Raw genomic sequence first — 19,052 nt, forward strand, 5'->3', positions numbered from 1 at the left:
CGGCGAGGGGCCCGGGGGCCGAGGGGCAGAGCGGGGCCCGGCTCGTCCCGCGGCTCTGCCCGCCGGGCAGCGCGGTGAGGGCCGCGTGGGGATGGCCCCGGGCCCCACGGGGGGCGGGTGGTCGGTCCGTGCCCGGCCCGGCGCCCCCGGGGCGGCGGAGCTGCGAGCCCAAGCTTGGCGCCAAAGGTGCCCTGGGGAGAGGCGGCTCGGGCGGGACGGCAGCGCTTCCCCGCCGCAGTGCCCCTCGCCCGGAGTCTGTAACTCGTGCTTTGGACTCTTAATAAAGCGTATGGTGGGAGTATAAACGTGGGATGAGGTGTTATAGTGTGGACTCTTTTTTTTTCCTGTTCTCCCCTGGTAGTCAAAGCAGTTTCCGTTGGTGGGGCACTGGTGAAGTCCCCTGTAGGAAGTCGTCTGTGCTTACAGTTCTTGAAGCATTTGTGTGTTTTCCTGTAACCTGCTTAGTAAGATAGCTTATGTTTAGTGGGAAATGCTGCATAGTAGAGTTAAATGTGCTTAGCGTTGTGAATGCATGCCCTGTAGTTCTTTAGCCTATTTGCTTTTAAGTTATTCATTACTTCTGAAGTATTACTGAGACTAAGCAGTTTGGTTGAGCTGTGTATGCCCACAGAAGTACTTGTAAGGGAATCTCAGTCTGCTGTGTGAGTGAGGTTAGGAGTGTACATGGCAGATCAGCACACACTAGATAGAGACGCTTGTTCGTGACCCACTTTCTTTGCTGAAATCACTTTGTTTTCTAGTTGGGGTTTTTTTTAGGCCTATGTACTAGACAGAAACTGTCGAAGAAGAGTCCTCCTGATATAATGGATGCTGTAGTTGGAAGGTGGATGACTTTTATTTAACGGTATTTCAAGTTTCAATTAATCTGAGACATCCTCTTAAGGCTGTAGTACAATTCAAAGGCTACATCACAAGCACTTCGATCCTTCGTGTTGATTGTGGCTGCTGTAAAGTAACCTTTTTGGTATCTAGTGCCAAACTTATTTGTGAAAGCTTTGTAGCTTGTTGGCAGTGCCAAGGCAAATCTTGATGCCAGTGGTTCACCCTTGTTGCATAATAATACTCTTTAGGTGTTGCAGATAATGGCCAAATCTGTGCTCTCCTTTGTAAGAAGATGACTTTCCTACCATCTGTATTATTTAAGGGAGTTGCATTGTTGATGAGAGCTTATTTAAATCAATGTATGAACCTAATTGGAGGACAGACCTGCATTAGTGTGGGCTTGACTGTCTTCTCCACTAAGCTATTCAACAATGTTTGCTTTTCTCAGATCAGGTATTTTTCATCTCGTGCATGTTTAACATGAGGTCATGTTGCTGTTGGAACAAACTAGAGAGAAGTTAATTAAAAAGTCATAGGGGAGAGCTGAAAGCACTGGAATTAAAGCTGACTGCAATTAACATATTGGTGTAATTTTCACTATCGTGATAGAAATGTGGATTCTCTAAGCCTATGATATTTATATTATGATTTGAAGTATCACATGTGAAATCATTGTCAAAGTACATTTGATTCCCTTAGGAAACAATACATGAACTTTTTGAGCTTATCCCATTCAAGTTGCTGTAATCGCTGCTAATTGATATGTACAGTAGAATCATGCCAGAGTGTTTAAGTGATGCTAACTAGTATATGCTGTGCTTCAAAATATTGTTGACCTTGGTATGGACAGGCACATAAAATTAGCTAGAAATGGCAATTCTGAGTTTCTGCTGGAATTAGTACAATGATGGCATTTCTGAAGGTCAGGTCTGGGGAAGCAGGTTAATTTTTGTAATAGGGGAAAGAAAGAGACCTTCTAAAGGGGCATTCTTTTTCCAGATGTAATGGATGTGAGAGATGATGGGTCTCCAGCAGTTTTCCAAGTACAGTTCTGCCATGTATCACTTCAGTAGGGAAACCTGTTTAATTAGCCTTTAATGGAACTTTGTCCTGGAGTTTTTAGGAATGATTGCAAATCCTTATTAGGTAGGTAGGTGGGTTGCACGGAGCAGTCCATGCTCCTCCAGTGGAAGGATGTCTCTTCCAGGAGTGTACCTTAGTACAACACTGGCGGCTGCAGGATCTCTGGGCTGGCAGATGTTCTGCAGCAGCTGTTTTGTGCCTATTGATTTTGACCAGCTGATGCTCAGCACTCAGTGATAGAAGAGGAACAAGGCTGGGTCCAGGATCCCTGTGGCAGGACACAAGTCTGAAGGATGCTGCAACATTTTAAGCCAAACTTAATTTTTCTTTGGACTGCAGACTTTGCTGCTGTGTTGTCTGTAGGCTGTGGTGTGGTAGCCCAAATGTCCCAAGCTGCATGTTTTTCAGCTCCACTTGCTCCCCATGGAGCCCATTTCACACGCAGTTGCACCTGAACTCCTGCTGAATGCTATTATATACCCCTCTGATATATCATCTTCATAGTTTTATAGAATGTATAAAAACTTAAATCTAAGATGGATGCAAAAAAGTAGTATGATTTTCTATTGTACTGAAGTAAAATAGCAATAATACTTTGATATAAGTATTAATTACCAGTTATTTGTGGCATCTGGCTAATGATACTGTACAGAATGCTTTGCAGTAGTGAAATGTGGAAGTTCAGGAGGTCCAAAGAAGTCCAAACCCAGCAGAAGTTCTTCCCAATTTACTCAGTTGCAGACAAAACCCTCTGTTCACACAGTTGTGTAGGAGCTGTTAGAAGTCTGAAAACACAATCAGATCGCCATAAAAATAACTATAACAGTCTCAAAACTATTTCAGAGCCAGTGATGTTTTTATTCTCTGAAAGAGTCCTCATGTAAAGTGTTACACAGCTGTCGTGCTGGCCAAGCTTGATGGAAACAATACCGGAAAGAGAACCCTCTAAGACAGTTCAGTAGAGTTGATTGTAACACACTGTGGAGTAGCAGCAGAGTCCTGCTTTGAAATGGTAATCTCATTTCAATTTTAAATATCTAATTGTATTACATATATAGAACTTTGCTTGTGATAGTGTCACTACACTATTGTAGTGTTACTAAACGATCTCAGTAGAGCAGCTGAAAAATTTTTCTGGAAAGGGAAATTCTCACACTGCAGACCCTTCTTGGTATGTTCCAGTCACAGCAGTGGAGGAGTGTGGGGCATGTTACAAAGGGGTTTCTTAACCTCCCAGTACTGGTCCTTGGAACAATCTGCCAAATAGAAATGAGCTTTGGGCTGACTACTCCTGAGAAATTTTTTGAATGCATTGTTTAAAAGTGACTGAATGTGCATGAGTTTTGTTGGAAAGGCCTCTTCATTTGCTGTTGTTAGTGCATTAGTGACATAATGGGATTTTTATTATTTTAGTTGAACAGTGTAATTTATCTTTCTTCCGCTAGAGGGCCCAAGCATGCTTCCAAATACCCCAGGAGAACTGCAACTTAATTAATTTTTAAAATAAATTTGCGTGATTTTAATTGAAGTTAAAATTCTGCATCATGAAACACATACAGACTTTGGTGATGCTTTGTGCTTGTTTAAAGTACAAGCACTGTATATCAGCCGAGAGAGCACTGGTTAATGTGAGTAATACGTGGTAATGAAGGTTTATGTTTTTCCTTGATTAGAACATTTCTTGTTGAGTGTAGTACAAGGCTGTTTATTTTTGCATTGAGATGAGAACTGGTGTATTGGCACTGACAGTGTGTTCAACAGTAATTGTTCAGAGAGGCTCTGAAATGGTGTTGATCTCAGGCTGCAGTTTGTCCCTGACATCTCCTGGGAGTGAGTTGTTGTATTTTGCAGGCCACCATAATTGATTTTGGTTTTTTGGTCACTTGACTTTTGCTACACAGGGTTTTTGTAACAACTTTGCAGGTTGTTTCACTGGTGTACAGGTGTGGTCAGTGGGTTCTGAATAGGGGTGTTGTTAAATGTATGGACTGTAATTTAATTAATCTATTTTTGTTGTCTAATAGACATCAAGTATAAGCTTGTTATCATGACTGTCTTTTTGGTAGTGGAGAAAGAAAGGTGTACACTGAAGGCAGCTCTTGCTGTGAGTGTGGTTGGACACTGGAATGAGGCTGAAGAAGTGGTGGGATGTTCATCCTTAGAGAGACATTCAAAACTCAACAAGACTGAGCCTTGGGCCAGCTCACGGTCCCCTCCAGCCTCAATTATTCTGCAATTCCAAAAGGAGATTTTATTAGTTGCTTTGCTCTACTGCTGTTTAAAACAAAAGTAAATACATGGAAAAGGGATAGTTGACTTTCTGAACTAGTTCATAACTTCAGTATTTTGCGTTCAGTTCCAGCTTTCCTTTTGCTTCTGAGGACCTTGATGTGGTGGTATTAGACCAACAGAAAAAGTATGTGTGTCTGCATGTGCTCTTTTCCTTCTTAAATTGCAATCCTCAATGGGGGGGGAAAAAGAAGCCATATAAAGGGAGTGCTATATTCCTTCATTTCACTGCTGCACTTGCCAAATGCCATCTCTGTCCTGTCATTAGTTTATATCGTTATTCCCAGTGTCTCTCTGTAACAGGGATGATAGATTTTCTCTTTTTCTTTTCCCTAGGATCTTTCCTAGATTTTCTCTTCTGCTCTTCAAGAGCAGTTGTCCCTTCCTCTGCATCTGACTGTGATCCTATTTTTCATTCCTTTTCCCATTGTCAGTATTTGTCCTGTCCTGCAACCTTCCTGCTTCTCTTCCCTTTTCTGGCTGGAGACAAATCAACATGTCCATGTGTACTAGAAGGATGGACATAAATGGAGTATTTTGGTGAAAGGGATGTTGTTGCCTGCAGTCAGTTCTATAGACAAAGAGGTATAACCTGCTCTGATTCATGGCCCTACTGATACATGTTGAAGTTCTCCATTTGCACTATTTTGGTCTTCCTTTCTAATTTTTTCCGAAGTCCATAGCTTTCAGTTTATTGAGCAATGGACCACACAGAGTTTGCCAGCTGAGCCAAAGACAGAGAAATTTTTAAATACATTATTTTTATGATAGATGTGTATGTTTAAGAGGATTTCTTTCCAGAAGTGATATATTCTACTTTTGTGTAGGAAATTGGCTGCGTGGCCGTGCAACTGCTGTTATGAGTAAAACAGACTTTACTTTGCATGTGACTGGAAACTAAAGTGATGAAAGCAATTCCCTTCTTAGCAACCTAGTAATGGAAAACGTAGCTATAGGACTAAAAAGTTAATGATATGTCTTGGTTAGCAGCATGTGTTATGGTTTGGTTCAGATTTTTTTTTTACTGAACAAATTTAATAGCAAGTATGAAATAGAGTGGGTTTAAAAATATGTATTTCTAGGAAATCTTTGACGTAACAGAAACAGAAAAGTGTCATTTGTCTACCTGTATTTTTGCATACTCTGTCTTACATGGAACTTGGCTGTAAGAGGATGGTATCTAATCACGATGAGAGGGTATCAGCTGGTATCTCAGTCATGTCTCAAAACTTAGTTTGGTAACTGTAGACAGTTGAAGCAGGTAGTAATATTTGTTTTCAGGCAAACACTTCATACATCTGATGTATGTAGTACAATAATATGTTTGTTGTGTTATTTTGCAACTGGGAATACAGAAATTATACTTTAGGGTGAACAAAAATAGTGATGGACAGGATGTCAGGAAGGTGTTGTATTTCATAACTATCTCAATGCGTTTACATAGTGGTACCTCTTAAATGCATGTGGGCATTTTGGGTGAGTGGATGTAGTGCCTTTGGGTGTGTGACATGGCAGCCACGATGTTGTAGTACCCTTTGAAAGCTGGACAGAGCTGCAGAAGGTTGCAGAATCAGGTGAGAGCTTCTAAACCACCTTCTGCTATAAGAAATGTGCATCCAGTTCAGTTTAAAATTTAACTTCACAGCTGCTGTGGTTACAGCATTGTAATACTGAAATCTCCACCCCAGTATCAGTTCTGTTTGGCTGGCAAAAGTAATTCTAAAATCAAGCTGCTTATTTTGATCAACAAAGCTCGTTCTCATGGCTAGAATGCCAGCTCCAATTTTTGAACTTTTCAGAGTAGTTCAGAAATAATAATTGAAAAAAAGAGCAGCATGTGTGTACTTAAAATAGTATTAATGTTTTTGTTTTGCCTTTATATTCCTGTATGTCCTTCACTAGATGTCACTAGTAGATTTGGGAAAGAAACTTTTAGAAGCTGCACGAGCAGGTCAAGATGACGAAGTTCGCATTTTGATGGCAAATGGAGCACCTTTCACCACAGACTGGGTAAGGAAAACTTTTGCAGTGTTTGGTAGATCATCTTACTTTTCTCACGTGAAGAAGAAAATAGTATTGTTACAATTATGCATTTATATTTCAATTCTTCTTGGAATTCTGCAGTCACATCATCTAATGTCTAATTTGAAATTAAAACTGCCTGTTTCTTCATATAACCTCCTACTGATTTTAGTAACAGACTGTGAATGAGCTCATTCTTGTGACTTTTAAGATGAACTTTGGAGCTGTTAATGGGAGAAAGCAATAATCATCCTCCTAGTTATTGTGTTTATGCATTTAGTATATTAAGAGGTCTGAATTATGAAAGCAGTCCCAACTGCCTAATGTGTGCAGCTGAGAGTTCCCTGATACAGGGGCTCTGAGTTGTCAGAGGTGCATATTTTTGAATAGGTTGTATAGGGAGGTCAGGTACCTAAAATTCCCAGGGTATTTATAAGCTCTTAAGAGCCTTAATCTGCTTAGTGACCTAACTTTCAAATTAACTCTGTTTTGAGGAGGAGATTGGACTTAAGTGACTTCCAAAGGTCCCTTCCAATGTTGGTATGGTGTGACCAACCTTAAAAATGGGGTTAGGCCCCTTGAAATGTTACACTTCATAAAGGCAGAAAAACCACAGAAAAAAGAAAACAACAACAAACTCTCCCTCCTCCTCTTCATATTCTGTAAAAGCCCCAACAGCTCCTTTCCTTGAGACTGCAAGGGAGAATGATTTTTAAGTGCTGGCTTGACACCTGGGTTTGATAGCTTCAGAATAAGAAGAAATACTTCATACTGGCATCCATTAAAACTCCACATTTTCTGTTCCATTCCAGCTGGGAACATCTCCACTTCATCTAGCAGCACAGTATGGACACTACTCAACCACAGAGGTGTTGCTGCGAGCAGGTGTAAGTCGGGATGCCAGAACCAAAGTGGACAGAACTCCATTACACATGGCAGCATCAGAAGGCCATGCCAGCATAGTAGAAGTCTTACTTAAGGTGAGCACTGCTGAAACAAGTCTGAGATGGGAATATTGCAATGGTTTACAATCAGATATTTGCAATTTTCTTTTAGTCACGAAACTAAGATTGAAATTACATGAACAGTTATACTGTGTGCATTGGGAGCTTTGTTCTCCTGTTAATGCTAAAATAAATTACAGCTTAAAGTCATCAGGATTTCAAGTGAATTATTTACTGCTATTTCAAAATAAGTCTACTCCCTAATTTGACATTGTGTTTAGTAAGAGATTTTAGAACTGAGATATGTTTTAGGGAACTTTTAATGAACTTGTAAATGTAAGATAACAAGGCATTCCTGGTGGAGAAAGACAATTTTGGGCTTCATTCTGGTCAGATACTTCTAATGACATAGTTTATGCAATGATCTTGTTTGTAGCATGGTGCTGATGTCAATGCAAAGGACATGCTCAAAATGACTGCACTTCACTGGGCTGCTGAGCATCACCACCAAGAAGTTGTAGAACTCTTGATAAAGTATGGAGCAGATGTTCATGCTCAGAGTAAATTTTGCAAAACAGCATTAGATATTGCAGTAGACAACGGGAATGAAGACATTGCAGAAATATTACAGGTAACTTTTGATTCCTGTACTTGATTACACGTCATAAACTAAGCTTTTAATATAGCAGTTGTGACACTATTTAATGACTGATAATGCCAAACTCCAGTCTAGTTCACTACATGGAGATGAGATTGTTAGTAAACATTACTTGGCTGAAGAACATTTTCATCACCTACAAAATTAAGGATATATGTCCTTTATTTTTCTTAAATTTCAGCATTGTAATACACAGAACAAAGTGGACTCTTCACAACTGAAGTGTAAAAAATTAACTCCCTACTCTGACAGTACGTTTTGACTATACCCTGGTGTTCATTTAGCTTCCTACATGGATATTAATTTCCTAACAATTGGAGATCAAGACAGGAGAGAAGAGATGACAATTTTTCCAGAAGCAGAAAAGCTAGGATTGAATTGTTGGAGAAGTGATTGTGATCAGGATTATAATAGATACTTCCATGGAAATGTGTGCTCACTGTTCAATACTATTGTTAAGGGCAAAATAAGTGATAAGCATTATTGAGAAAATAATAGAAAGCAGGTGAAAAATACCATTGTGACACTGTATAAATCTGTTGCTTCCCTACATCTTGAATTGTCTGAACTTCTGATCTGTCCCTTTAGCCTGCTCTTCATTGCAGAAAGGGTAAAGAGAAGGTAATAATAATTCAAAGAAAGACAAAAAGGATGCTACCATGTACATTTCATAGCAATTGCTAAGCTGTCAGAGCAGATTTTCATGGCCTGTATCTGCCCCAACAGTCTTGGTTCTTCAGGCTTCTGTTTTAGAAACGTGAGCTTGCATATCTGCAAAAGGGTTTTGTCTTTATGTGGTCCTCTTTATTTAGAGTAAATGGTAGGGAGAAGTAGTGGTGTGTTGCTGCACTTTTTGTCTTTAGATTTCTGCCAAAAAAAACCCGTTTATGTTCTTGGAGACATGATGTGTGTGTATTGCATGAGTATAATGAGGGAGATCCCTGTTTGTGTGGAATGGCAATAATTCGAGCTCTTACACAAGGTAAATGACTGGTTTATACCTGCAATTGAAATGATATGATTGCCTTTGTCTCCTAGATTGCAATGCAGAACCAAATCAACACAAACCCAGAGAGTCCAGACACTGTGACGATACACGCAGCAACACCACAGTTCATCATTGGACCTGGAGGGGTGGTGAACCTAACAGGTCTGGTATCTTCTGCAAATACATCCAATGGAACAGGTATTCAGATGCCTATAGGATAGCCACTGGGATTTTATGCTTTGATTTTCACACTTAGTGAAAAGCTTTGAGGAAAAACAGTGGTAAGAATAGTTACCATGTTCCTCTTCAGTGTTTTTTATGTGTTGTAAATACATATGTGCCTAAAACAACAATCTTCACAGAGCTAAATTATCAGAAGTTGTACTTGCCTAACAAACAGCTTCAGAATAGCACCTAGGTTCAGCAGAATGCTGCTGAAAATGGAGTGTGTGTTAGAAGCTTTAGTGCAATAATAATAGAAAAAGAGACTTTACTGGTTTTAAATTTATCAGCTAACTTTTTTTCATCCTACTAGATGAAACAGGAGTGTCTGCTGTACAGTTTGGAAATTCATCAACATCAGTATTAGCTACGTTGGCAGCTTTAGCAGAAGCATCAGCTCCACTGTCTAATTCTTCGGAAACACCAGGTTAGAAAGCATTTAACCTAATTTAACAATTAAAAGTACATACAATTCAGCTTTCCTGTGGCACACAAAGTGGTGTGGTAAATAATACTTACATGGATATAGGTACAAAAGGAGAGCAAGGAATGAATAATGACCATATTTATGGGGCTATTTTTCTTTTATATAGAGTAGCTTCTCTTTAGACAAAATTTCCACTTTTCTTTCAAGGTTTGAAGAAGTCCTTGCAATGTTTCCTTCCAGAACTAAAACCCCAATATTGAATTTGAAACAGAAAAAGATCAGAGCTGTTTGTCACAGCACCTAGTACTGGCACTTGCAACTGGGACTTTTCTGTGACAGTGGTCTTTCTTACTGCTGAGCCTGTGCTTGGAAGCCAAATCAAGTTCAGCACAACACCACTTATTCATGTGGGACTTGCTGTTTTGGTTTACTGAATAAACACTCTGTGAATGTTTAAGCAGTGCTATAGGACAGCGATCTCTGAACATAAAGATCTTCAGAAGACAATGACTGCAGTCATTATTTAAACTACAGAGTGATTTTTCTGTGTATGTTACATTGTAATTAATTTAAAAGATGAAAGCTTCAGGGTTTTATCTGCCTTCTCTCATCTTGAATGTCACAACACAGGTCTATAGGGTTTTAATTTCATCTCGGTAGATAGAAAGCACTCTAATGTCTGTTATTTTAATCAAAGGCTTTGCTTTTACCCTGACAAATTGAAAATAAAATACAGAGTTAGTGTGCTTGAATTTCTTTGATTGTGTTACTAGTGATCTTGCTCTTTGTCTCAGTATCTTGTTGTTTTAAAAAATAAGGGTGGTAGCACAAGACCCAAGCCGCAGCATATAGTGCAAACTGTCGTATATAAAGTTATATACATGAAATGTTTGGTTTACTTTTTAAGCTTTATCTTTCTTCTTCAAATATGTAAAAATGTCAGCTTTAGTCTTGTTTCATACTGTATGTAATAAAGTGGTGGGTGTGTTTGAAGTACTGATGTAGTACAGACAAAGCTCTGAGATTCTGTAGAGGTCCTTCAGTTTTTTACCATCTTAAAAACCGTTGTGTTAAGCAGAGAAGTCTGGGCTGGGTCCTGATGTATGGGTGGCAAGGCATTGGTTGAGAAGTAGTTTCAAGGTCGTATTTCAAGTTTAATTTTTTTTTTAATTCCACTATTAGTGTAACTTAGTCCAGCTTATTTATTTATAAGTAAAAGTTATTTATGTTCTTAAAAGTAGCTCTTCTTACTGCCATGTTAACACTGAACCCAAAGTATCAGTTTTGAGTGGAGTATATCTATTAGCAAAATGCTAAAAAAAATTATTATATTGAGCAAGGTAGACTAGGACAGTGTTGCATATATTTTTCAAAATGTGAGTGCTTTATGTTGGCCTGGTGAAAGATTTCTGTTAAAATGTAATATGCAGTAATGTATTAATTGAGGGGGGATCAAATTTAAAAAGTTCTGGAAGAAATTTTTTCTCAGTTGTACCAAAATGCATTTGAAATTATAAAGTTTAATTTATAAACTGACTTAATTTCTTCACTAATCTGTTGATAGTTGTAGCCACAGAAGAAGTTGTGACTGCAGAATCTGTGGATGGGGCCATTCAGCAAGTTGTCAGTTCTGGAGGTCAGCAGGTTATTACTATAGTTACAGATGGCATTCAGCTGGGTAACCTGCATTCCATTCCAACCAGTGGAATAGGGCAGCCCATCATTGTGACCATGCCAGATGGGCAGCAAGGTGAGTGCAGACTTGTATGATTCCAGATTGAGGAACTGTTTTAGTTACAGTAATAATGACTTGTCAGGTGCAAATAACCTGGACAATTTTGTGTACATCGAAGAATTCTTATACTACAGAAGACTCAAATGTGAGCTACTGCAGTTCAGTGGGTTAACACATGTCAGCTGAGTCTCTGCATTAGGAGAGAGAATGGAAGAATTACTAAACTGTATGGAGAAGAAATGGGACATTTAAGGAAAAAGTGATAACTCCTTGCTTTGCCTTCAATAAGTTTGATTCTCGCAAAGTTGTTACTAAAACTAGAAGGTGGAGTGAAATGAAGCCTTCTTCCAATACTCATGCTGTTGCCTTGCTGGAAATACAGTGGGGAGGTGACGCTTGGATTTAGAAATCTGATGCATGAAGCAAGCGCTGTGCAAGTCCCATGGAGTGTGTTCTTAACAGGACAAATGTCAAGTTTTAAAACAGCAGTGACAGAACCAGTGAAGCTAGGGTGACACAAATGTTCCTGTTGGGCCATATGTACTTTGTAGAAGCTGCTAGTGTGATAAGTGCTATTTTATAATGTGTATGTTTTGGGTGATTTAAGGATGCTCTGTCACCACTACTTAGATAAAAATGACTCCTCCTCTGGTTTCTTCGTAAGGACTGCCAGTGTGAAGCTTGGAGAGTTGTACACTGGAGACTGTAGATCTCAGTAACGAGGAATTTTAAAATTCTTTAGTAGTGTACAAGCAGCTAAAATTTTAGTAAATTTTCACCATACTGACTTTATAATGCACTTTATTACATAGCTGTGTTTTCAAAAGGAAACGTCTCTGCATTTTATTGCTGTTAATAAAATTACTTAAGTAATATGAGTTTTATATAGTGCAAATATTGTTTGAAGTAAATATATTTACATGTACAAATATGTTTTCAGTATTAACAGTCCCAGCAACAGACATTGCTGAAGAAACTGTGATAAGTGAAGAACCGCCAGTGAAGAGACAGTGCATTGAGATTGTTGAAAATCGTGTGGAGTCTGCAGAAATAGAAGTAAGGAGTATATTACATGATCTGTGTTAAACAGTGTTCAGCACTGAGTATCTGGTTGCGGTTCAGGTTAATTTCTGTGTTACCACAGAACGAAGTGTGTGAAACAATAATTTGTTCAGTCTCTCCTGTTACTGAAAGTTGTCTTTTACAAAGTTGTAAAAAGAAAACAGGAGGGCTGTTTGCTTCATCCTGTGGTCATGCATGTAGAAGTGACACTTGTTTAAGTTTATGATAACATAATTTTTTTTGTTTTTCCTCTAAGGTCACTGGCTAGTTTTTAAAATTGGGCACCGATATATTATCGAGTGACTTGACTCTTTCCGCTGGGGATGAATGAGAGAACTGTATCCTCATCTTTCTGTTACAGCCACATGCTTGTCCTGATTGTGAGATCATATTTTTAGCAATGTTTCCTTTCCATTCATGATATCTAGATAACTGTTGATGGAAGTGTGAAACAGTAAGATTCTGTGTTTGTCTATTTTTATCTGTATGTCATCCCCTGCCTTTTTTTTTAATTCCGAAGCAATTTACTATTACACAACTTTGCACTATCCGTTTTTTTTTAAACTATAGTGCAAAAGACCTACAACTGTTGAGAATGCTTTTCTTTTTATATGACAAATAGCTGTAGCAGTTCAATTTAAAAATGTAGCTTTTTTTATATTAGCCACAATAGGTCAACCATCTCATTCCTTCTCCTGTTACTTCTAACTGTGCTGACCAGTTTTGGTCAAAAGGTTATGAAAATTGCTGTCTGCTTTGACTAGACTGTAAGTTCTCATTTTGTCAGCTCCATGATATTTCATTTATCTAACATTGTAGTCTCCAACTTCTGTTCATATTATCAAATTGTGCCTAATTGAATACTTTTTGTTGTACAGTGTGTACTATATGTTATCCATATCTAATAACAATAATTACCATCTCTCATCTCTTGCTTTCCCTGTCTCTAAGTTGTCACGTCAGATACTTTTGGCCTCGGCAGCTTTGTGGTCATTACAGATTATCCTGACAGTTGAAATTTTCTTGCTGCATTTTTTAAAGTGTATGACTGTTACAATAAAAGCATTTCTTTGTTCACACTTTTAAAAATCTGCCTGAATTATTCGTAAAGGAAATTATGTTTCCTTAAGTATTTTAATAATTCTGTTAGGTGAATTTAAAAAAATACAGATTAGTTAAGGAATAAATTGATCTGTTCCTGATTAGAGATAGTTGGTATAACAGTACCAATAATTCTTTTAAGGGGATTACCAGTTGCAATTTTATATGTTGAACACTTTTCTCAAATATAAAAAGAAGCTGGTTTAAATGAGTTATTTTGCCTGTTACTTTAAAGTGCAAGTTTTGATGACTGACCTGACCCTGCCTGTACAACTGGAATTGCAGATCTCTGCCTCTGTGTGGAGGACAGTTAACTTTAGGGACCTTATTGTGGTTCACAGGGGTGTGGTGCTACCTTGCTTTGGTAGCAGTGACATTAAAGAAGTGCACGTGAAGTCGCTTCACTTCAAATTTCTTTGTCACAGGCAGTGGTAGATACTTGAATTTGGAGAGAGTGGGCCCCCTCTCCTCGTTAAATTATTTTTAAAATATTTTAAAATATAGAAATAAAGAAAACCTTAATTATTTGGTTTCTTTGCCTCACACTGATTCATTCCTTTATTTCATTATAAAGAGTTAATTCAAGGCTGAATCCTTTCTTCAGCTGTTTTAAATTCATAGTGTGTGAACAGTTAACTGTAGTTTCAAAGTTTCTGTAAGTTGAAAATCCTCCCATTCATGTGAAGTAACAAATTTTCCTGTGAAAGTATTGTAAAATGACTAAAACAGTAGTGGTGTTTTTATATTCTCTTTTCTGGGTCTGTTAAGTTCAAACATTTTGGCTCATTTTGAAGAGTGATAGTTTTCCTAAGCAGTTGGATATTTTAAACATGGGATGGCAGCAAAAAAAACCCTGTCACACAGATACTCTGTTTTTCATTTCATGCATAGTTCATTAATGTACAGTGATTTTTATTTTCATTCTTTAATTTGACTGTTTTTCACATGATGTATGTTTGAAAGGTGACACATGCATTACAACCAGAACAATAATTTCATTAGACTAAAAAATAATCGTAGTTGTAAACTAATTCTCTTAGTGAATTCATATCCCTGTTTTTTTCTGTTGTTCAAAAGAGTGGTTTGGTTATTTTAGTTACGGTCTTTCCTGTTGTCAATATTTAAATTGTTAAGAAAAGTTATATGTAATGAAGAAAATTCCCAGATAAAATGGAAGATTGCTTAAGGGCACTGAGGATCCTCTAATTTGGTTTTTACCTGGGTAGATGTTTATATGATAGAAAAGGACTTCAGATCTTTAGAAAGCTTTCAGTTGTGTTCTAAAGAATGTCCCAAGAACACTGTCTGGGTTTGATTAAACTAACATCAGATACAGTCCTCCCTATTCTAGATGTCAAAGTTAAGGAACCACTTTTCACTGAGTTCACTGTAGATAATTGCTCCTCTGCAAGCGTTGGGTTCTTTCCACTGCTGTCACACAGTATACTTGGCCTCAGTTCCTTAACTCATTCTGTTTGTGTTGGGACAGTCTAAAAGGTACTCCTATTAGCTGCTGCTCTAATCTACGTGCTTTGAATTGCTACTCTGCCTAGTAGATACTGGTTTTATCTTGGCCTTGCCCTTTGAGACTGGGGTTTTTTCCTTTTTTTCTTATCCCATCCTTAATATGCTATAATACTTGTGGGTACACAGCTCTAGTTCTCTCTTCTGTGGGAAATACTCTTAAGATGTGGTCTGAGAACCTCTCCACCCCCAAATGTTTGCAGTGTGCACACACTCCATGGCAGTGATTCCACCCCCAGATGTTTGCAGGGTGCACACACTCCGTAGCAGTGATGGCCTCTTGCTGTTTGTAATGCACTGCAGAACTACTGGTTCTTATTCTACCAATGGTTCTTATTCTACTGCAGCCCAGTAGATAGAGCAGCTTTGCTTCATGGCAGTATTAGGTTTCTGATGGTTTTTATGAGACGAATACATGGGATAGATAATGCCCAGCTCAGTATATCCCAGCCCTCCAAAGGCTGCTTTCCACATGTAGCAGGATCAGCTGTTTTGACTGCTTCTCTGAGAATTGTCTTGTAGCTCTTTGCACCAACACTGTCTTCCACGTGGCTGTTTTATGTAAGCTGTTGGCTCCCCTCATACTACAGAGATACCTTACGGCAGTAGCAGCGCATTTTGCTTGGACTGGTTCTGGAACATCGTTGGTGTGTTTCAGATCCTCTGAGGTACAGGCTCTACTGTTCATGTGGCATCTGTCAGTCTAGTTGCTACATGGATTGACTGCTCATAGAGTTGTTTAAAAAGCAGAATGCAAATTTTCAGAGGTGAAAGCTGAACTTCCTTTTCAAATAAAGTAAGGAAGATCAGATGAGCTCTCCTTTTATTAGCGTGTGCTTCAAATGAAGCAAACCCCAGCTTGCTGCCTTCAGTCTTAAAGCCCTATGGAAAAAGAAATTGCAGTTACTGTTCTGTATTCTAGCCAGCCTTTCTAACCTATTAGTAACATCTCTCCTTCACCTGTTGTTTTTGCTGTACAGGTGCTGCTGTTAGGAATGATCTGATCACCTGTGTCATTGTATTTCAGCACATTCAGCACAGCATGTGACTGCTAAATGTGACTGTGACAAGTACTGAGAACAGTAGTGAGTTGAAGGGAGGCAGAGTATTTTGTATTTTTCTGACCATGAAAATATGTGAGTGCATCAGAGATGAAGAATAGGGATGCTGTTATGGGAGTGTGGGGGGGTGAAACTTCTAACAACTGTTGGAGGTATTAAATGGGAATGTGATACTGAACTGCTGGGATGAGAATAAACTGAAAAGGCAGCTTATTTTCACTGGGCCTCAGTTTTTTGATAAGTTTTGTTTTTCTGGGAGATGGCTTGCTTCTCTGACACCCTTCCTTTCTACTCCTATTTAATGATTACAGTGGAAAGAATGATTTTAAATCTAATACTACCTTACTCATAAAGTATGATGCACTTTAATGAAATGGTATTTGGTTGAAGATCAAAACAAAACTATTTCCCAAGCAAATTGCTTTTTCAATTGGGCTCAGTGCAACATCAGACAAAATAACAGTACCTACATCACTGGAGATGAAAATGCATTCTCCTTAGTTCCGAAGGCAGCTTCAGAGGAAGTGGCATTTCCGATATAATTTTGCTTGGAAACCATTTTATACCCATTCCCAACAAACTTGTATACAGAACTTCTGCAATTACTTCAGTAAGGATTTTTTCAGTTACTGCTTTTGAATTGAAAAACCTTATCTGGCTAAATGCCTGTTAATTCATAAAGATGTGATATCCTTGGGGATGTAATTATAACTCTGGATTGCATTGAATCAATCATTGTTTATAAAGACCAGTGAGATGTGTATTTTGGTCAGTGGGCAGCTGACACTCTCCAGCACAAACAGCTGTTAGGTAGCAGTTTTTCATTATATTATCTGATTAGAAATAAAACAGCAAGGGACAATCCTGTTAGAGTGGATTCCAATTTTAAAAAGTAACAAAGGGAATTGAATCATTGGAGAAATGTTAATATATTATGTGAATATTTAATCACCGTGCTTCCACTTCTTTTATTTAGCTCTTTTTTGATGAAGACTTGAGTGGTACCTTTGCAGCTCAATAGACTCAGTTTTACTGTATCCACAGTTGAAGCCTTGTTGTGGGGAATTGTCTGGTGTTATAATTCATGTCTAATTTGCACAGCAGCATTCATACAGGTCTGCCTGAGTAAGAACTGAACAGTTCCTACATGATACCCTAACACTTGAGCTGCATGTAAAGGAAAAGTATTTGCCTTTTTAACTTGTATGTGATACTTATTTGACAAAGTATTGCTGGTTCTGTTTCTAATAGGAAAGAGAAACTCTTCAGAAACAGCTGGATGAGGCAAACAGAGAAGCACAAAAATACCGTCAGCAGCTTCTAAAGAAGGAACAAGAAGCAGAGGCCTATCGGCAGAAGTTAGAGGCAATGAACCGCCTCCAGACTAATAAAGAAGCTGTTTAATAAAAAATGAACACACTGCAAAGCCTGTTACTTTCAAAAACCTGCAGTACAATCTTGAACTGTACACTGTATAGGTACAGACATGGGATTTCATGATAGAGAAGATGCTACAAGTTGATAACTGGACTTAAGCCGTGAGCTCTGATTAATTTCTTGTAACATAAAAACTCGAATTTAGAAATTGTGAAAAGTATTTAAAATGAAATACTGTAAATAGTTGGTTTTTTTACAGTTTCAAAATAAGTTGATAAATCTTTTTGAAGGGATCCAGAAACATGAAAAGCCAATGTTTTTGTGAAATTTTTGATTTTAGTATGAATCTACTTCTGAAAAACAGAACAGTTTTAAGGGTGATGTTGATTTAAGCTTGAAAATTGATTATGTGACAAAATTAATTAACAGTTATTTCTACATGATAACAACTCAAACAACTTCTCTGAATAAGACATTTCCAGGTGGAAATCTTTGTACAGCTTTAAGTAGTTGTCTCAGATTCTCTGAAAACCATTTTTGGTTTTTTTTTATTTTAGGTGGTGAAATTTTTATATTTAATTTCAGATATATCCAAGTAGATTTACATGTATATGAAGCTAATATTTTTTAAACTTTTCAGTTTGTACATATGCTGCATGTTTTTATAATTTCTACACATACATCTTGCATAGGTATTTTTCAGCAAAGATGAGAAAAATTATGAGAAAAATGTTTAGCCTATAGGTCATTTGAAGTAAGCTAGCAGCCAGTTTTATCGTGGATGGTATATTTCTTGGAAGAATGTAATTTGTAATTAAGAAGAACAAAAAAGAATCTTAATTTACATATTAAGAGGCAAAATTTGGTAGTGGAGGCGTTGAAACTTCACTTTGTGTGTCTTACAATTTTCCTGTACAAACATTTTAAAGTTCAGTAATGAATAGAAAAGAATGTCTCCACTGGAACACCAATAGTAGTTATTTTAGAATATTCCTATTGATCTCTCTTCCCCAATAGCCTTGAAATTACTTCAGTGATACATTTTTTTCTGAACAGACTTTTGCATTTTAATTATGCCATTGGACAAGTAATTTTTTTATGTTGTAGTGATGCTCTTCCTACCCAGCATCATTGTTCCTCACTGTGATACTGTGTTTGTGTGTGTCTGTGCAGTGATCTATTATGCTTAAAATTTATATGGCACGTTACATCTTCAGCGCATTGTAAAATCTTTTAAAGAACCCTTTCCTACACTACCTGAGGCAGGTAAGTGTTATTGTCTCAATTTTATAACTGGTATAAATGCAACACAAGGGAGTGGTAAATGACTGGCTTAACACCACATGAACCTGTGGTCACCTGGGAATGGATCTCAGGAGTTCCTGGCTTCTAGTCCTGTGCTTAGACTGAGCTGCCTTAAGATTGTTCAGTGCTGTGTTACATTAAATTTTGAACTACTGTGCAGATTCGTTTTTTGTAAGATAAAATTCTTTGTGCTTTGCTTTGTTGTTCCATGTTCACTGCTTTTATGGAATTGTTTATATAAACTTAAGCAAAAAGTCTGGTTTATCTATACTGTACACGGAAGAATTACCCTTAAAACTGTACTCTGGCCTACTTTTTCTATTTTACAATTAAATATCTTTTCCACATATATATAGTGTAGAATCAATTCCATTTCAGTTGTTTTGTGTAATCATTAGAAGGTCAAAGCCT

At 37.9% G+C, this 19,052-nt stretch overlaps 1 protein-coding gene across 3 annotated transcripts; it reads left to right on the forward strand.

The window, feature by feature from the left end:
* The first annotated feature begins 222 nt into the window (after nt 1–222).
* Nucleotides 223–18,990, forward strand: GABPB1 (GA binding protein transcription factor subunit beta 1). 3 transcript variants are annotated; one of them, XM_027688182.1, is made up of 9 exons: nt 223–440; nt 6,118–6,225; nt 7,050–7,217; nt 7,618–7,812; nt 8,878–8,989; nt 9,363–9,476; nt 11,041–11,226; nt 12,152–12,267; nt 17,211–18,990. In XM_027688182.1, the coding sequence occupies exons 1-9, from the start codon at nt 312–314 to the stop codon at nt 17,361–17,363; spliced, it is 1,281 nt and encodes a 426-aa protein (XP_027543983.1). In that variant the 5' UTR covers nt 223–311; the 3' UTR covers nt 17,364–18,990. The 3 variants fall into 3 exon arrangements, with proteins under 3 accessions (XP_027543983.1, XP_027543984.1, XP_027543985.1); XM_027688183.1 differs by lacking the exon at nt 223–440 and adding an exon at nt 466–2,938 and having other exon boundaries at nt 8,878–9,025; XM_027688184.1 differs by lacking the exon at nt 223–440 and adding an exon at nt 5,660–5,789 and having other exon boundaries at nt 8,878–9,025.
* The last annotated feature ends 62 nt before the right edge of the window (nt 18,991–19,052 follow it).

Source organism: Neopelma chrysocephalum, unplaced genomic scaffold (genome assembly GCF_003984885.1).
Source record: "Neopelma chrysocephalum unplaced genomic scaffold, ASM398488v2 Primary Assembly neopelma1_75, whole genome shotgun sequence".
In the NCBI taxonomy this organism is placed as follows: Eukaryota; Metazoa; Chordata; class Aves; order Passeriformes; family Pipridae; genus Neopelma; species Neopelma chrysocephalum.

What these genes read in the sequence shown, in the direction of transcription:
- GABPB1 (XM_027688182.1), top strand. Translation starts at nt 312, where the DNA reads ATGAGGTGTTATAGTGTGGACTCTTTTTTTTTCCTGTTCTCCCCTGGT. An exon ending in ACATTGCAGAAATATTACAG is followed by an intron (nt 7,813 to 8,877) that starts GTAACTTTTGAT and finishes TTTGTCTCCTAG; the next exon opens with ATTGCAATGCAGAACCAAAT. An exon ending in TGGAGTCTGCAGAAATAGAA is followed by an intron (nt 12,268 to 17,210) that starts GTAAGGAGTATA and finishes TGTTTCTAATAG; the next exon opens with GAAAGAGAAACTCTTCAGAA.